This window comes from Balaenoptera acutorostrata, chromosome 19 (genome assembly GCF_949987535.1).
Source record: "Balaenoptera acutorostrata chromosome 19, mBalAcu1.1, whole genome shotgun sequence".
Lineage (NCBI taxonomy): Eukaryota > Metazoa > Chordata > Mammalia > Artiodactyla > Balaenopteridae > Balaenoptera > Balaenoptera acutorostrata.
This window is the reverse complement of record NC_080082.1, coordinates 36,243,306-36,262,323: the sequence shown is the minus strand read 5'-3', so window position 1 is coordinate 36,262,323 and position 19,018 is coordinate 36,243,306. Positions and strand designations below refer to the sequence as shown.

The 19,018-nt window shown below is 47.1% G+C and overlaps 1 protein-coding gene across 1 annotated transcript in view; it reads right to left on the bottom strand.

Annotated features, from left to right (window-relative positions):
- Positions 1–8,612: 8,612 nt before the first annotated feature.
- ABCC12 (ATP binding cassette subfamily C member 12) overlaps positions 8,613–19,018 on the bottom strand; it is a 60,143-nt gene continuing 49,737 nt past the window's right edge. Inside the window, 7 exon segments of the mRNA XM_057534979.1 lie at positions 8,613–9,740; positions 9,843–10,007; positions 11,543–11,656; positions 12,611–12,689; positions 13,751–13,910; positions 14,353–14,542; positions 16,257–16,346. Of these exon segments, the coding sequence (XP_057390962.1) occupies positions 9,660–9,740; positions 9,843–10,007; positions 11,543–11,656; positions 12,611–12,689; positions 13,751–13,910; positions 14,353–14,542; positions 16,257–16,346 (879 nt within the window). The 3' untranslated portion in view covers positions 8,613–9,659.

Sequence of the window (19,018 nt, the reverse complement as noted above, 5' to 3'; positions counted from 1 at the left end):
CCTCTCTCTCCTTTGACTCTCCGTCTCCCCCAGTTAGATGAGCAGCTGGAATTGCATGGTTTCCGAAATTCCCTCCAACTCTGAGCTTCCATGTTTTTGTGAGTGAACTCTGACTTGAGAGTCCTTGTCTGACCGAAGGCAATTTATTTCAACTTGTTATGCTTTGGGTTTTTTTTTTTTAATTCAGAAAACTGTTGTGACAATAAAAGGAGATTAAAGATGTAAAATCATTGAAAAAAACTCAGTGATACTTTTAAAATGAAGGGTCCTTGAGCAAGTAACTTTACTTGCCTGGCCCTCAGTGAAACGTGGATCCCAGCTGTGCTCTTGTGAGAAGTGAGTGAGGTCATCCTGCAAAACTCATAAAACAGTGTCTGGCACGTGGCAAGCACTAAATAAATGTGTTCTTATTTTTGTGCTTCAAGATGCTGGTAGGAGAGTATAACAGAGCAGGAGACCCCCCCTGGGACTGACTTGTAGGAGGAGGCTTTGTGCAGGGGAGGCCTGGGCCTGAAAGAGCATCTGGTTCCTAGCCTAGCCTTCTGGTGAGGGGCCTTCTCCCCATTCAGGGCACAACACAGTATAGCCCTGGCACGGCAGGTACTTTGGGGGCTGGGAAGCTCCGGGGGCACCAGGAGTCAGGACCCCATCAGCAACAAATCCCCAACAGAGACCAAGCTATCTAAAAGGGATGAGGAATGCCCAGGGCACATGGTAACATCTTCACCATCTCTCAGTTCTGCTTTCTTCTGTGTTGGCTTCTTTCTCAGGCAGACGCTCTCCTTGAGATATCAAAAATGGCATCTGGAAGCTGGAAGCTAAAGAGGTCTGTGGTTCCCTCCCTCCATCCAGGAAGGAGAATTCCCCGTTTCCCCCTGAGTTCCAGCTAAAGTCCTGGGTTTGACTCTGACTGGCCCGGCCTGGGTCACGTGCCCAGCCCACACCTCTCGCAGCACCACGGAGGTGTGACTCTCTGATTGGCCTCTTCTTACCCCAGGCCCATCCCAGGAGATAGCTGGTGAGTCAGCATCATCTGAACTGCCTACATCCTGGGCTAAGAATAGAGTGGGTAATGGTCCCCCAAGAGGTGCTGAGATCTTGAAAATGATGGGTTTGGGTTTGAGCTGAGATTTCTTTGACCTTCTGTCTTAGGTAGGCTCTCCCAGAAATAGACCCAGAGATAAGGATTTATATGCTAGTAATTTATCAAGGAAGTGCTCCCAGGGAAAAATCTGTAAAGGCTGAGGGAAAGCAGGACAAGGAAGGGGAGAGGTCCAGATTCTGGTCAAGTCCTGTAGAGACTCCCTTCAACCTAATCCCACAGGGGAACTTGCGAGTGTGCGTTACACTTCTGAAGAGTCCCACCCTGAGACTAGGGAGCTGGCCTATCAGCTCAGAGCTGCCCTGGAAGAACGTAAACTTCTAGGCTCTTCTGCCTTTCCTTGTGTGAGCTGAGTGGCTCCAGTAGCCCAAGGTGGTCCTGGGAAGAAGAGGTAAAGGTAGAGCCCTCTGGAAGCAAGAGCAGGCTGAAACATCCCACTCACCAGAGGGATCCTGGCAGAGCACCAACAGCGTTTCCTAGAAGACCAGGGCCCGGGCTTGCTTCTCTCCCCCGCATGCCCTGTCCTTCAGTTTGTCTATCCTGATATTAACATGTTGCCTCCACTTAGAGTGAGGACACCTGGCTCTAAAATCCCCACGTCAGAGAAAACTGAGGAATTTGATTAGTGCTGTAGCACCGTTATCACCACTTACCAAAGAAGCCCTTTGGTTGCCAAGCCAAATGCACTGTCTGCACAGAGTGGCCTCATCATTTCCTAATTGGTCCTGCTGTGCAGATCATCTCAGACTTACCTATTCCAGAAACAAAGAGACATGCCGTGGAAACAGATGCTCCAGAGGGAACTTGGCTTCCCTTCCACCGAGCGCCCAGGAGAGAGCTTCCCGCTGGCGGGCAGCAGGCATGATACAGGCTGATGAATGTGACCCTTGCGTGTCCCTGGCAGTTTGTCCTCAGGACATGCATCCTGCCCTGGGGATGGGGGGTGATGTGGCAGAACCAACCCATCTCTGTCCTCCCATCGTTTGTTGGCTCCACTGGCTCTGTGGCAGTGGGATTGTCCGAGGCCCTGCTTTCCTTGGCCAGACTCCCTGGATTGCTAATGCGCTCTTTCCAGCACCTGCCCTAATTGATTCCACAACAAACTATATCCAATTACATCCAAGCCATTGGTGGTCTCCACCTGTGTTTGGAGATGCAGACATTGAAGCACCTGACAATTTCCCAAACAGTTCTCAGTGCTAGTTAAGCAGTCACCTGCCATCTCCCTCAACCAGGCCTCAACCTCACCTCAGGTCTTTGGTTGATTTCCCCAACCAGGAACACCCTTCCCAGTCTCCCGCCTCAGTGGCCCCTACTTGTCCTACAGGGACTGCCGGTTGTTTTCAGAATCGTTCTCACCGCTTCCAAACTTCATTCACTTTCCCCTTTTTCAAATGGAAGGAAGGATCAAAAGAGTGAATGATCACATAAAATACTTAAAGAATGAATAAATAAATAAGTGAAAGAATGAATGAATGAGCTCACATCTAACCTTACACTCCATCCTCCTGCATTTTACTGTACGCTCTTTGGCACTTTTAAGTCACTTCCCCCGTAATATTATAAGCTTCCTGGAGGAAAGAACTATTATTTTTTATTTCTTTTATGGTTCAGGCCACAGAACTGGGCCACCGTCGATCTTTTTGAGAACAGTCTGTGCATCAATCAGTGTGGCATCATGGACGCAGCACCAAGTTGGAATTCAGGATCTTATTCCCCGCCCCCCGCCCGCTACTCTTCAGATGAACTCAGACCAGTTTTAGACTTTCTGGGCTTTAGCTCCCTAGTCTTTAGCATGGAGGGATTGAACTGAGCGGACTCTTGAGCACAAATCCTGTTTCCTCGGTCTACCATCTGGGCAGATGCTGTAACCTCCGTGAACAAACAGGAAGACTTAATGAGTTGCTTTAAATACTTAATGATATGCCGCATGTTAGGTGTTTAGCCCACAGCTGATAATTACAGTCTCTAAATTCCTGTCCGTATTCTGACCCAATGAGAATATTCATTCAAGACACTATATCAGAGAAGGAATTTGCAAGGTGGTGGAAGACTGTTTCTTCTGTTAAGATTCTTACATGCTGTGCAAATTTCTCTTTAAAAGAAATGCAAGGCCAATAAGCACATGAAAAGATGCTCTATGTCACTAAACATCAGGGACAAATCAAAACCGCAATGAGATACCACTTCACACTTATTAGGATGGCCTTAAAAAGGAATGAAATTCTGACGCATGCCTTGAAGACATGCTAAGAGAAATTATCCAGTCACGAAAAGACAAACATTGTATAAATCTACTTATATGAGCTGCGGAGAGTACTCATATTCACAGAGACAGAAAGTGGAATGGTGATCACCAGGGGCTGGGGGGAGGGTGGAACTGGGAGTTATTTTTCAATGGGTATGGAGTTTCAGTTTGGAATGATGAAAAAGATCTGGAGATGGGTGATGGTGATGGTTGCACAACAATGTAAATGTACTCAATGCCACTGAATTGTACCCTTGAAAATGGTTAAAGTGGTAAATTTTATGTTATATATCTTTTAACATAATAAAAAATGTTTTCAAGAAATATAAAACAATTGCCACAAACCAAATTTAGGTTCCTTTGGGTGTGAGTTTTGCCAGAGACTCCTGGAGCTGAGGGTAAAGATCAAGCTGGCTGCCTCCGTGTTTCTTGCTGAAACCGTAGAAACAGCCTGGGTCTGGCCCTTTAATGCCATTCCCACCAGAGGGAAAGCCTTTCAGCAGAAGCCATGAACATGCACATCGGGAAGTCAGGCGGGCAGACCCTCTCCATGGAAATCAGCATGTGTTTGAAGGTTTTAGTGCCCGATTTAGCCTCACTCGGAGGTGACCTTCTACACAGGGCCAAAAGAAAAGTGATTTCTTTGATCGTCCATCTGACCCCAAACTGACCTCCTGCGCTTTTTAATTCATTTTAAATCATGCTGTTCTGGCCAAAGTGACTCCAACTCTTAGCAAAGAATATTTCACGTTTCGACCAACAATTCTTGGCTGATTTCAGATCTGTTCACTTGAATAGCAAAAATAAAAAATCTGTGAGTGTCCTTCTGATCTCAGGCAGCAGGGAGGGAAGGTGAGGGAAATATTCATATGTGGCATGAAGCTTTGGCAGGAGATGAGAATTAGAAAGTCCTTCTTGCTTGGATGTGAACTAGTGCCCACTTGGGCCACTTCTAAGGTAGAGGAAAATGGGTGTGACTCCAGGGCAGGGACCCAGGTTCGCTTTTCCTTGGGTCAGGCTCAGCATCTTCCCAGGAAGGAGGATGTCACCGTCTTCTGCATCGTTTATGATGTTTTTGGCCGCAAGTAACAGTAAGTCAACTCCAGCTAGTCTAAACCATAAAGAGAATGCAGCCTCTCACATGACAAGAGGTGGGGTGACTTCAGGGTCAGCAAAACAGCAGCTCAATGTCATAAGCAAGAACTTATGCTCCGTCCATCTCTCTACTTCCTCCGTGGGCACAAGGTGGCTGCCACAGCTTCAGACACCACGCACACACACCAGGCCACGGGAGAGAACACTTTCCAGAACCCGCCCTCCAGCCCTCAGCTGACTTCCCTCTTACGTCTCATTGACCTGAATTGCATTACACACCAATGCCTAAACTTTTTCTGTAAAGGGCCAGGAGAGTAAACATTTCTGGCTTTGAGGACATGCGTTTGGTTGCAACTACTCAGCTCTGCCAAAAAGTAGCCAGAGGTAATACATTAACAAACGAGGATGGCTGCGTTCCAATAAAACTTTATTTATAAAAACAGGCAGGCTTGATTTGGCATATGGGCTGTAGTTTGCCCATCCCCACTCTAGATCAGCCGTTCCGAAACATGTCACAGGCAATTTATTATTAATTTACAATAACAATGCTTAATGGTGGCTTATTCTATTCTTTGCTGGCATCTAATAAAGGATATTTGAGAAATTCTAAGTCATAACATTGAACGTATGATCACCTAATAGACAGGCAGATTAAGAGAAGACAGCAAAACCGGGGCACCAAATAAAATGAGAATAAAAATTTCAAAGTCCTTCTAATGTCCTAATGAGCATCAAAGTAGACACTAAAGGAAGAGTCAGAACTCAGTTAAACCTTGTTCAAGTTACTTGCCAAATTTAACATTTACAAAAATGTTTAACTACATTTAGGGTTCACTATAATCCCCTTGGAAGTCCAAATTCCAGTCTCTAGAAACTATTTTCATATCTCCTTTTTATTCCTCCTGTATTGAAAGTCAAGACTGAAAAGAACTCAGTCCAAACCCCCAAATTTTACAAATGAGGGAATGGAGGCTCAGAGAGAGCAAGCTACTTTCCCCAGATCACACAGCCACTCAGTGCCAAAATTAACACCCAAACCCAGGCTGTGGTAGGTTGTAATGTTGTTCAAAATATCTGCTGTCCCTCCCAAGAGGTGGATTATACAACTCCCTGCAGGGACAAGCTTGACCATGTGCCTTGACATGCCCCCCCCTCCCCCCCTCAGGTGGAGTACACGCCTCACCTCGCTGTTGAACTCAAGAATGGCCATATGACTTGTTGCCCATGAAATGTGGTGAAGTGGCACGTGGCACTTCTGATTGCTCTGCCAGCCTGGGCTCCAGAATGAAGAAGATAGACAGCACAGGCACAGATGACCCATGATGGACATGTCATGTGAACAGGAAATAAACCACTGAGATGCGAGGCTGTGTGTTACCACAGCATAACTGAGCCTAATCCTGACACAGGCTTTACAGCTCTGAACACTGGGCTCTTTCTCACCTGGAGAGTCTCAGGTTTCCAGCAGTGCTACATGGCACTGAGGAGCACACATTCCAGCACCCGCCTGCCTGCATTCAGATTTCACTAGCTGTGTGACATCGGTCCAGGGACTCTCAGTGCCTCTGTGTCATCATCAGTAATATGAAGGTAACACTGGTACCTTCCCCACAGCAATACGGTGAGGGTTCAATGAACTCAGTCTGTGCTTTGAGACTACAGGCACACCTCACTTGATTGCTCTTTGCTTTATTGCACTTGACAGATACTGCGTTTCTTACACATCAAAGGTCTGTGGCAACCCTGCATCGAGCAAGCCTCTCAGTGTCATTTGTCCAACGGCATTTGCTCGCTTCCTGTCTCTTTGTCACACTTTGATAATTCTCACAATATTTCAAATTTTTCATTATTACTGTATTTGTTATGGTGATCTGTGATCAGTGACCTTTAATGTTACTATGATTCACTGAAGGCTTGTATGATGGTTAGCATTTTTTAGTAATAAAATATTTTTTCATTGACGTACTTTTTTTTAGACGTAATGCTCTTGCACATTTGGTGGACTACAGTATAGTGCAAATATAAATTTAATGTGCACTGGGAAACCAAAAAAAATGTGTGACTCACTTTATTGCAATATTTGCTTTATTGCCATGGTCTGGAACCAAACCTGCAGAATCTCCGAGGTCTGCCTGTACTGGCTAAACATTGGTTATCATTATTCAACATACTTTCTCCCTGGCCAACATTTCAGTGACAATAGGGGTGGGAGGGGAGGGCTCCCTGAGACCAATCCATGTCATTGCACATGCAAGCAATAGTCATCCCTCCGGAAGTCACTCTTTGCTGGGTTCCATACTGACAACCAACACTGTCCCGGCTACAGGATGAGGGGAACGGGCAGGAGGGGCTCTTGTGGAGGGGTTAGGAGCAGGGTGCTAGAGTCAGACTGGTTAGGGTTCAAATCCTGCCTCTGTCTTTTCCTTTTTTTTTTTTTTTTTTTTTAAATTTTATTTATTTATTTATTTATTTATTTATTTATTTATTTATTTATTTATTTTTGGCTGTGCTGGGTCTTCGGTTCGTGCGAGGGCTTTCTCTAGTTGCGGCAAGTGGGGGCCACTCTTCATCGCGGTGCGGGGACCGCTCTTCATCGCGGTGCGCGGGCCTTTCACTATCGCGGCCCCTCCCGTTGCGGGGCACAGGCTCCAGACGCGCAGGCTCAGCAGCTGTGGCTCACGGGCCCAGCTGCTCCGTGGCATGTGGGATCTTCCCAGACCAGGGCTCGAACCCGTGTCTCCTGCATTAGCAGGCAGATTCTCAACCACTGCGCCACCAGGGAAGCCCTGTCTTTTCCTTTTGTACATCTATAGCTAAGTTACTAACCTCAGTGAGCCTCAGTTTCTACCTCTGGAAGATGGGAATAATAAAAGCGTCCGTCTCATGGTGTGAGGTGAAGGGTCAATGAAATTACTCATGTGAAAATGCTTGTCACGGTGCCTGGCACACCACAGGGGTGAGTCAGGATCGGTACTCCCTTCTGGACAGTACAAGCCCAGGGGAGCATGGGCAGAAACAAGTAGCAGGAGATGACTCATATTTTAGTGCATCGGAATGAGCCACAGGGATCTTCGTAGCCTTGGCGCCCTCCTGCCCTCCTGGAAACACCTTCCTGAAATCATAGACTGATTGTCTGGCTGGTGCTGGGTTGGTAGAAAACAAAGCATCCTCCTCCATCACACAGCTGGCATGGATTTCCACGAGCAGCACAGACTGCCTGGTCTGCTTGCCACATGGGGGAGTCACTGGACATCCATCCATCAAAGTGAAGACCGCACTCAGCCTGGAGCAGCTGCTCCCGAGCGCAGTGGATGTGGGTTTGAAGACCTCAGATCAGCCTCACATACTGTGATAAGGCAAGAATCAGGTCAGGACAGTGAACCGTTCTAAGATGCACTGGGTCCCTTCACAGGGAGATCTGAACTTGGCATGGAGCTGCCGTGAACGGAGCCCCCCTCGCTCGTGGCCTTTTCAACCACATCCTTCTTGCTCTGTGCCCTCTTGCTGATGGCAGAATTGCTACCTAACTACCTTAGCCAGGGCCTTAATGGTCACCAGACGGGGAGCTCTACTTGCAGCCAGCTGTGCCTGCTTCACCTCTGGTCCTGCAGACACCTGCCCAGGCCTGGCCAGAGGAGAGCTGGGGACTGATTTGTTGGAAGCACACACCACAAGCCCAGCCTTTGAGATGCTAGTGGATGGCTTGTCTGCCCTAAATCTCAGCCTCTCCAGATTAAACCCTTAACATGCAAATATACCCTGGGAGTAGGGAGATGGCAGGTACCTGCCAGGATGAGTTCATCATGTGTCATGCACTCATGTCACTCACTCCTGATTACTATGTGCCAGGCTTGCCTTCCTCCATGTTTGGAAGGTTAGGGTGAAGGATGGGACCAAGACTGAGAAGAGGTGGGGCGGGGGCTTCCCTGGCCATGGCTGCCCCATGCCACTCACTCCTGGGCTGCTGGGACTATGTCTTTACTGCCTCCGTCATAGCAAACTTTGAGGCTGGAAAGAAAGGTTTTATTTGGGAAACGCTGCGGAGGTTTGTTACTGAGTCAATGGAGAAAGCAAAGAGGGTCTGTGAGAGTAAACAGTACAGAACCTGGAATATCTTCAGCAAAGTAATTGCAAGGCAACATTTCAGGGTAGTTTAATTTCCTACTGCATTTTAATGACCAATATAGAAGATATAAAAACGTAATTTACAGAAAAACTCCAACATTTTGTTTCCCTGGTTATTCTAATAGAGCAAATGGGACATACAATATGATTTTTTTTTTTAAAGGGTGGGTAGAGAAAGAGTGAGGGCATTTTATTTTATTTAATTTATTTATTTTCTTTTAAAATTTTTATTTATTTATTTATTTTTGACTGTGTTGGGTCTTCGTTTCTGTGCGAGGGCTTTCTCTAGTTGCGGCAAGCGGGGGCCACTCTTCATCGCGGTGCGCGGGCCTCTCACTATCGCGGCCTCTCCTGTTGCGGAGCACAGGCTCCAGACGCGCAGGCTCAGTAATTGTGGCTCACGGGCCTAGTTGCTCCGTGGCATGTGGGATCTTCCCAGACCAGGGCTCGAACCCGTGTCCCCTGCATTGGCAGGCAGATTCTCAACCACTGCGCCACCAGGGAAGCCCAATATGATTTTTTTAAAAAAAATTTTCACCCAACACTGTAATCAATCTTTCATGCTACAGATCTGTGTAGTTACTTGTCACACGCTCCAAATAGATGTGAATAGGAGTTACGCAGGAAGAAAACTCTGTTTTTTCCCTTCTGATAGCAAGGCAGGAAACCTTTACAAAGTCCATCCTTAGGCATTTTTCCGTTCTGTTTGACCAGTTTTTAACTGAAAGTTACAATGGTTTCATTCCCAGGCACTGAGGTGGTAATGATGAGGACACATGAGGGATGGTTGGGGCTTTAGAAGGTGAGGGGCAGTTTTTTAACCCACAAGCTTCTTCTGCCTCTGTTCATCACCTAGGACCAGACCCACACCCTCCAAGTGAGGTCAGGAGGCACGTGCTGGGCGAGGCAAGGAAACAACCTCCACCCCAGCCCTGCCTGTGCTCCAGGCGTGGGAGGGATGGTGGACCAGGGCTGCCCCCTGAGATAACGGCCCCTCCCCCTGCAGGCACATCTGACTTATCTCACACAGCCTCCTCTTCCTCTAAAATCAGCTGATGTGGCCCCTATGGGGACCTTTATAGTCGGAATTTATTTTTCTGCTGCTAGTAACATCGCAAACGCAGAATCTAGCTTCTCAGCAAGGACTTCAGGCTTATCAAACTCGACCACCTGAAAGTCAGAGAAGAAGAGCTGAAATTGTCAGAAAATATCCACCCACCACAGAGCCCAAACCATTGAAACCTCTGGAGAGGTGACGCCAACTTCCTGCACCTTCCCGTTTTCCATGACCAGGACACAGTCACAGTTGAGGACCGTGTTGAGGCGGTGGGCAATGGTCAACACAGTGCAGTCTTTGAAGGCATCTTTGATGGTGCTCTGAACAAGGGTGTCGGTCTTAGAGTCCATGGAGGCAGTGGCTTCATCAAGGAGAATGATCTGTTGAGGAAGGAGCGTTGTGAAAGTCACACCAAGCCAAAGCTATACCTAGAGGGAAACTTATAGTCTTAGCTCAATTTATTAAAAAAGAAGGGTTGAAAAGTAATGAGCTAAGTATCTGTCTCAGAAAGTTAGAAGAAGAACAAGAGAATAAAAGTCGTATCACACCACCTTCTTCTTCCTCAGAGGGACTTGCTGGAGAAAGAAGGTTGTATATTCTTTACTCCCCTTTTTGTGAATGGTTTATTCTAATCCTACAAACCAGTAAGAAGAAATGCCCCATGGTCTTTATCTACTGTACTACATGAGTTAGTATGAGATATAATAACAGTACTTGTTATGTTTCCTACTGCTGCTATAACAAATTAGCACAAATTAGAGGCTCAAAACAACACAAATTTATCATCTTACAGTTCTGGAGGTCAGAAGTCCTAAAGCCAAGGTATTGTCAGGACTGCATTTCTTTTGCAGACTCAAGAGAAATGGTTTTCTTGCCTTTTCCAGCTTCTGGAGACTGCCTGCATTCCTTGGCTTGTGGCCTCTTTCTGGCATCACTCTAACCTTTACTTCCATCGTTGCATTTCTTCTTTCTTTCTGACTCTCTTTCCTCCCCTTATAAGGACTTGTGTAATCACACTGGGCCGAACAAGGTAATCCAGGATAATCTCCCCATCTCAAGATCCTTGACTTAATCACATCTGCAAAGCCCCTTTTTCCCAGGTAAGGTAACATGTTCACAGATTCCGGGTATCAGGACATAGGCATCTTTGGGGGGCCATTATTCTGCCTGCCACAGTGCTGGTTTGCCAGTCAGAGGGCTTGAGTTCAGCTCTAACTCTGCTTGACTTTGGCTAAATTACTTGACTTCCCCAAGGCTCCATTTCTTTGTCTGTAAAAGGGAGTTACACCTTATCATGAACACGAAATGCAAGGACAACACATCAACCACTCAGTGCTGTGTAGTGCCACAGTCAGGACTGAATGCCTGCTTGCTCCCTTCCCTGTCGTTAGCACATGTAGAGAGCACACACAATGGGTTACACTTTGATCAGGGTTCAGAGAATGGGATTTCTAAAGCAACAGCAATCCCTTCCCCGAAATCAGTAAGCAAAGATGGCTAAGTCACTCAGAAACATGAGTATAAATTTTACAGTCCTTATATCCTGGCATTCTGAAGGCCTTCTTTAGTATCCTGAGTACTGTTTATCAGGCCTCAGAATCATTCAGGGACAAAGGGAAAAAGTTGAGAGGCAGATTTCTCAAACCCAAACCACTTAGGAGGACAGAGAGAATACCTAAGCAAGACCTCTCGGGGAAAGGCCCAGGGGAGGCAGGTGCTATTGCTGTAAATGGCTGTTATTTTTCAATTTTCTCCCCCTCACAACTTTGTCTTAAGAAAAAGTGATCGGTTTTTAAATGGCCCAATTGCTCTCTCTTTGTTGAAAGACAAATGCCTGGCTCTACCTCTTGGATTGAGTGGCGCTGCAGGAAATATCCAACATTTGACCAATCCATTTTCCACGCTGTTTCCTTACTTTTGAATTACGGAGAAGCGCTCGGGCCATACAAAGCAGCTGACGTTCCCCTACTGAGAAGTTTTCTCCAATTTCTGTGACTTCTGCCTGTAATTTTTCCGGGAGTTTCATTATCTATAGAACACAGAGAATGCCATATTTGTGCTGATGATCTATAAAATTGTCCTGTATCCTCCATATTGATTGCCCCCTTCTCTCGCATTTATCAGCTGGCTTTATTTTACTGCGGAAAACAAAGTGCAAAACAACAGTCATTTCAATATTGCGAACAGGCACCAGGGAAAGACCAAGGAGTAGGCAGTCATTAATAATTTAAAATCACAGTGTGATTCATAGAACCCCGTAGACACCTTGCCAAAAGAGTACAAATGATGCACATATGGCTCCAGAGAAACACAAACAAGTATAAATGGCTTTAGGGATCCTTATTTCTATGCATAAAATGGAGATGGGATGGAATTTTCTGGTCATCAAGGAAAGGTAAAGACAGGGTCTGATTTATCTAGCATGTGGCTTTGGGAGATGCTCACCTTGGTACCAAGTCCTGGGAAAATAAAATTCCCTCTGGGCTGCAGAGGTGGCCACACTCACCTGCTGACCCCAGCTGCAGCTCTTATAGCACAGGGTTCTGTCTCACAGAGGGTTCATTCCATGCCATGCGCGCTCATCTTCCCAGAGTTTATCTGCTTCAATAAGCAAATGAGGCTATTGGCAGAGCAGTAGGGCACTTCATCTGCTCTAGAGTCAGATGGGCTTGGGGTCAAGTCTCCATTCTGCTACTCACACCTGACTACCCTGAGTCTTAATTTCTGCATCTCTAAAAGTAGGGGTAGGAGTACCAACCTCAGAGGGTTGTAGTCAGGACCAACTGAGATAATGCATGTAGAGATCTTGACTGAATCATCGCAGTGGCCTAATAAATACTATCTATTGTTGCATTTAACAAGGAGTAATAAGGATTGACATATGTGGTGCCAACAAACAACTGGGCAAATCTAAACCTGAGCCTGGTGTCTGGGGCACTGGTGCTGGGAAACAGACTCACCCCGGACAGCCCCAGAGACCTACAGTGTCTCTCATGAATGTTCTCTCCAGAACCTGCCAGAGCATCTCATCGCTGTGACTCCCAAAGGGATCCAAGTTGTACCTGCAATGAAGGAAAGGAGAGGAAGCTGAATTTCTGAGGACGAGAGGACGGGAGAGCATGTTTTCCACAGCATGAGGAGGAGAGCGGGAGGTGGTGTGTGATGACGCCGCAGCAACCAGAGCAGCACTTAGTCCAGGGCACTGGTTCATGAAATACCAACCTCAGGCCGAGAGACCGAGGACCCATGACTCTGGGACGGAGCAGAAACCACCAAGGCGGGCAGACCACCAACCCTGCCAAGAGATAGCTCCGAGCGAGGCACTGGGGAGACACATTTGGTCCTCTCCGTGGCCGTGTGCAGTGGAGCGGATCTGACCTTATGCAAATTCTTGGCAGAGAGAGAAGCAGCGAGCAATTCCACCTCCCGGTGTGTTCACTCTGCCTTCAGAGGCAAGAGCTTTATCTGCAGCTCCCAGGCCTTGCAGCAGGTGAGCACCTTACATGCAGGGTGTGAGTCTAGCATTTCAAGACACGGAAGGTCCTTTTCATTCACCTCTCAATACAGCCCCCTACTTCATCTGGTGCTCAATGGGGGAATATCCCTCTTGTTAGAGGGGCAGCTACTACACTGGGGCAAGTGAGTAACTGTGGTTTTCTCCTTGTGCTTTGATGACAGATCTTGAGCCCTGTAGAAGTTGCAACCCTACTGTTCTTGGACTTGAGCAGTTTCTGTTCACTTCTTCGTGGGAGTGAATTGACGTACTTCCGAAAGGATAGCTACATACGTAGAATAACCATTTATTTTATCGTGCAAACTGGGGTAATTTAGGGAGTGGCCACTGCTAAACCTGATAGGATGCTGAAACAGGCATAAATCAGGGCTCTCCAGGGCCAACTGGGATGTCTGCTCACCCTGCACATACGCATTTTGCGTATTTGTAATGTAGTTTATAAAACACAAGTAATGTTCAGGCCCCTAGTCCTCAGCTCCTCCCAAGGCTTGTGAACATCTCAGGATAGGACGGCCCCAGGCCAGCCATGGCGCGGGCGCTTCACAAAGCTCTTGTTGGTCTGATTTCACTATCCAAAAATAGGGATGCACAACAATCAAAAACAGCTACCTTACTGTACCTACAAACAGGACAGGATCCTGGGGGATGACAGTCAGCTTGGTTCTGAGGTCTTCGCAACCAACAGTACAGATATCCATGCCATCAGTGAGGGTTGTGCCACTGGCGGCCTCCACCAGATGAAACAAGGCCATTCCTAAGGACGACTTGCCTGGGAACAATAAATGCAACAGCAGCAAATCAAACATCAGTTTGTATTCCATCATACCTGAGTATCTATCTAATCAAGGGAATTTTTAACGCAATGAAAATGACATTGTGCAGACAGAAACCCCACTCTGCAGGGGCACTCAGCTACCCTAATACAGTTAACCTGTCCACCCCTGCAGGGGCTATTTACACATGACTCATCCTCTGGGCTTCGTCTCACCAGAATGATTCTCATTTAATTAATTCAAAAACTGATGTGTGTTTACTTCCGACTCCACACATCCATCCAACCTGAAATCCTAATTTACAGTAAAGAGATGTCAGGGAAAAAACAACCAATCCACCACACATGCACATCACCCTCTGTTGTGATTTAACTAGCATGCCCAGTGGAAATGCAAAGAAAACAACCTGAAAGGAACACAATCAGAGCTTGTCCTCACTAGAACCTGTTCTTCAAACAATCCCAACTGTTTGCCCGCTCTGGATGTTCAAGTTCAGCCCGCTGAGAACAAGGGGAGTGTTGTCTCTATATCTCATCTGATAGTCTCTGAATGTTATCTCCCCGCGGCTGGGCCAGTCGTGGGGACAGGTCCCTACTTTGAGGGGGTGAGTGCATTCAGGAACACAGGTCTGAAAAGCAGAATAACAAATGATGGGTTAATAGTCATTTGCTTTTCCATTCATTTCATTCATTCATTCATTCACTCACACAATTCTAGGTACTGGTATTCATGCTGGTGAACTAGACCAGTAAGGACACTGCACTCCAGAAACTCACATTGCAGTGGGGAAGTCAGATAATAAACACGAAGAGATGAGAAATGAAGACAATAAAACAGAGTATTGTAATAGAATACACAATGTGTGGGGTGGAAGGGGTAGGCGGAGTAAAAGTCACTTAAGTGTTGAGGAAGGCATCTGTGAGGATGTGACATTCAAGCTGAGACCTGAAATGCTGAGAAGATGCCAGCTACAGGAAGATTCATTCCAGGCAGAGTAGACAGCTAGTGCAAAAGCCCTGAGGCCAGAATGAGTGTGGGGACTTTGAGGAACAGAAAGAAAAGTCATGTGGCTAGAGCTTAGTGAATAGAATGGATGACTATAAGGGGCAGCTCATACTGGGCCTTGTGAGCCTGGGCAAGTGTCAGCAATGTGACCTTGAAGCTGTGTGACAAATCCAGACCAAGCCTTGAGATTTGCAGAATTCGGTCAGATACAATTTCATTATCTGCAAGAGTCACTGTGGTGTTAGAAGCAGGAAGATGACAGTAGCACCGGGTGTCAAGTTCAGAGTTACTTGGAAAAGGAATTAAAGTTTTATAAGAGCCCAAGAAATGCAAATCTCCTCTAATTAAGGAGGAGAGCAACTTGACTGCATTATAAGACCAACCCGTCCTCTGAATTATAAAGTCCCTGTTAACCAGGAGAAATAGAGTTCCCGTGTTCCCCATTAGGGTCGCTGACCAGCCCACATCGCTGGTCGATAGGCAACCACAATTAGCTGAGAAAATAATTGTATTCCTAGTCAGTGAGTATTTTTAATCCCTAGAAGATTTAGAATTAGTAATAATAATGTTTAAGAGAAGCAGAATTGGAATAGTAGTATTTTTAAGTTTATGGAATCTGCATATTTGGTGCTTTAAGTATTCATAATGTTAATAACATTCAGGCTTGTGATTCTAATTTAAAATGTATAATTGAATAACTTATTTTAACATGGTTTTAAGTTTAAAAACTTACTGTTTATATACAGTATTGGGATTGTCATGAGAACTTAAAGCTCACCATATTTACAAGTTTAATTTATTAGATTTATATAACCTCAGGAAGGTTTGTTTGTTAAATCAGATTATCGAGGTACTTAAAAAGGAAATGGAATGCATTAAATTTTAAAATGCAGTTTAAAATGTTTTAAAGTGTTTAATTAAGTTTGTAAAAGGGGCCAAATGCTGTTCAAAGGCCCTTAAAAGTGATTGCTTGAATTGGCAAGACTGCTTTTCAAAGAATAGCAGGATTTGTAAGGGGAACATAAAAGCTTTTAAAGAAGAGGAAGACTGGTTTTTTCAATTTACAATTTTAGTCAAGTAAATATTAATTTTTAGAAACTAAAGTAAGCCACTGAATTCTCTCTTCCGTGTACAGAAACAGCCCTTGAGGAAATTTTTTTTAAAAGAACCTCTCCCTCATCATCAAGGACTTTAGACTATATTGTAAATATGGGTGTTAAGAAAAGGGGTTGTGGTCCGATTTCAGTTTTTAAAGAGATCCCTTTCACATGTAAAAAGATCAAATACCTAAATTCTGCCAGAGTTAACTGGCTCCTCCTCTTGCACTGATTTCTTACCGAAATGTACTCCCTGAGCAGCTCCACGGAGGTGAACTTGGCCTGGGTCTCCGTCCCTGTCCGCACACACACTTGGAGCAGCCCACTCAGCTGTGGAGGGGGCGACAAGCAGCCACAGTCAGAGCCCTCCCTGCCTTCAGGGCCGGCTTGTGAGTCACCCCTCCCGTCTTACTCAGGACCACACCAAAAGCAGGCCTGCATTCCCAGCCAAGTGCCCAGATGTAAAGACACTCCTGTTGGGGTGTTTTGCCTTTAAACACTTCCTTTGTATTTAGAAACAAATGGTAATTATATTCTCCCTGGCACTCCAGATGGTCAGAGTCATCCCACTACAGCACCGCTCAGGCACAAGCTTCGTGGTTGGAAGGGTGGGGAACTGCTGTGAGCAGGAATTCTCCCAGGGCCTCCGCACTGCTGGAAACCCAGCACTTGCGGCCACCTGGTGGGGTCCTGCACCTCTGTGCCCTCCCCGATTACCCCACCTGCATCCTGGAAGCACCTGAAACCCAATCACCACAGATATCGGAAGTGGAAGAAAACCATCAAGCCCATCTGCTTGCTTCGGACATGAGAAACTCTAGGCTTAGACGGTGGCCTGCTAAGGTCACCCACCTTAGGCCAGGATCCCCCAGAAGCCAACCCTGAGGTTTGAGGGCAAGCAGGTTGAATGGAGGTCCCCCCCAAAGATATTGCACATCCAAATCCCTGGGACCCTTGAATGTTACCTCATTAGGAAAAGGGTCTTTGCAGGTGTAATTAAGGACCTTGAGATCAAGCTGGGTTACCTGGGTGGACCCTAAATCCAACAAGTGTCCATATAAGAGAGAGAGGAGGAGGAGATATGAAGGTGGGACGGAGATTGGAGGGATGCAGCTACAAGCCCAGGAAGCCAACAGCCACCAGAAGCTGGGAGGGACAAGGAACAGAGTCTCCCCTAGAGCCTTCCAAGGGAACATGGCCCTACAGACACCTTGATTCTAGACTTCCAACTTCCAGGACCGCAAGAGAATACATTTCTCTGGTTTTAAGCCACTAGTTTATAATTTGTTACAGCAGCCCGAGGAAACAACTCCAGGAGGTGGACCCAAAAAGTCCCAGTAGGAGCTGGGAGAACTGAGGCACAGAGGAGGAGAGTCCGGATAGGCTTCACTGTGGGCAGCTGAAGCTTGACGCCCCTGGGGGTCCTGGGAGTCCGCACGGAACACACCTGACTTGTCCCGAGGATGCTGTTCCATCTCCACTAACTCCCTGCAGGCATTGCTGGGGCGCTGGGAGGACCCCCCATACCGCAGGTGCAACCTGCCTCAGCCTTGAACCGAGCACCTTCCCGCAGCAGTGGGAGGCCAGCTGGCCTGCCCTGGAAGGGCGGCCACCAACAGCACCTGCCTCGGTCGCAGGGTGGGCTAGTGGGCCGGAGGAAGGACCAGGTCTTCCTCACTAGGTGAGTAGTGACTTGGTGCTGGCACAGTCGGGGCTGGTTTCCCAGGGGTGAACGTGCTAGACAAGACCCCTGCAGCCCCAGGGCTTGCATTCTAGTGGGCCGGCGGGATGAGACACAGGCAATTTCAAGGAACCCTAAGAATGTCAGTTATATGGGAATATGTGAAAGAGGGGCTAGGGCTGGGCTGGGGGGTTACCTTAGTTGGGGTGATTAAGAAGACGGTGTGTGCTGAAGCATTCATGATAAGAAGTCTGCCAGGCAAACTCTGGGTAGCAGCAAGTGGCCTTAACAGGAAGGAGGCAGTGTGGTCTGAACAGGTGGATGAGGTGAGAGCAGACCCTCCGAGAGCTCATCTCAGTGGGCCTCCCTTGCTGCCGCCCAGCTTTACACATGCCACTGGCTTCCCATTTCTCTTAGGGCACTGGTTCTCAGCCGGGGTGATTAGGCACCCCCGTCCCCGGGACATTTGGCAATGTCTAGAGACATTTTAGGTTGTCACGACCTTGGAGGAGGGAGATTCTACTGGCATCTCCTGGTTAAAGATCAGGAAGACTGCTGACATCCTGCAACACACAGAACAGCCCCTGTCAAAAAGGATTATCTGACCCAAATGTCCACAGTGCTGCAGGCGAGAAAGCCTTTCTTAGAAGACAGGTGACACCCTTGCCCACGGCTGACGGAGCCCCACCGACCCCTCATATCGTATTCTCCACCACCCTGCTCAGGCCACAGGAGCTTCTGAGTTCCCCAAAGGCACTAGTCTCCTGCCTGCCCCCAGCCTTCCCTGGTCCCTCAGACTGAAGCACTTCCTTGGCTCCTTCTTTATCAAATTCAGGTGTCAGCTTGCAAGTCACCTCCCGGCAGAGGCCTTCCCTGACTATATCGGGTCTAACGCTGCTTCCCCACTGACAGTCAATTACCCTGCTTCATTATCTTCATAACAGTTCAGCAGTTTCCGAAGTCTCCTTATTTATTTACTTGCGCACTTATTTATTCCATCCCACTTTATATCCCTTTATGTCCCACTAGCATGTAAGCTCCATGAGCGCAGAGACCTGTCCAGCTTGTTCCTGCTGAACCCACAGCAGCTGGCATGGTTCTGGCTCCCGGCAGGTGCTCAGTGGACACGTCTGGTGAGTGAATGAGTGAACTCTGCTCTTGAGAAGGGCATATAAATATTTTGTTAAGTTCAAGGGTATCAGCTCCTCAGGGCCCCGGGCAGCCCTCCATGGGGTTAGAATTCCCTTATCAGCACAGTGCTGGCCCCAGGAAGTTCTCACCCGCCTCCGTGATGGTATGTGATGTTACTTTGCACTCACTT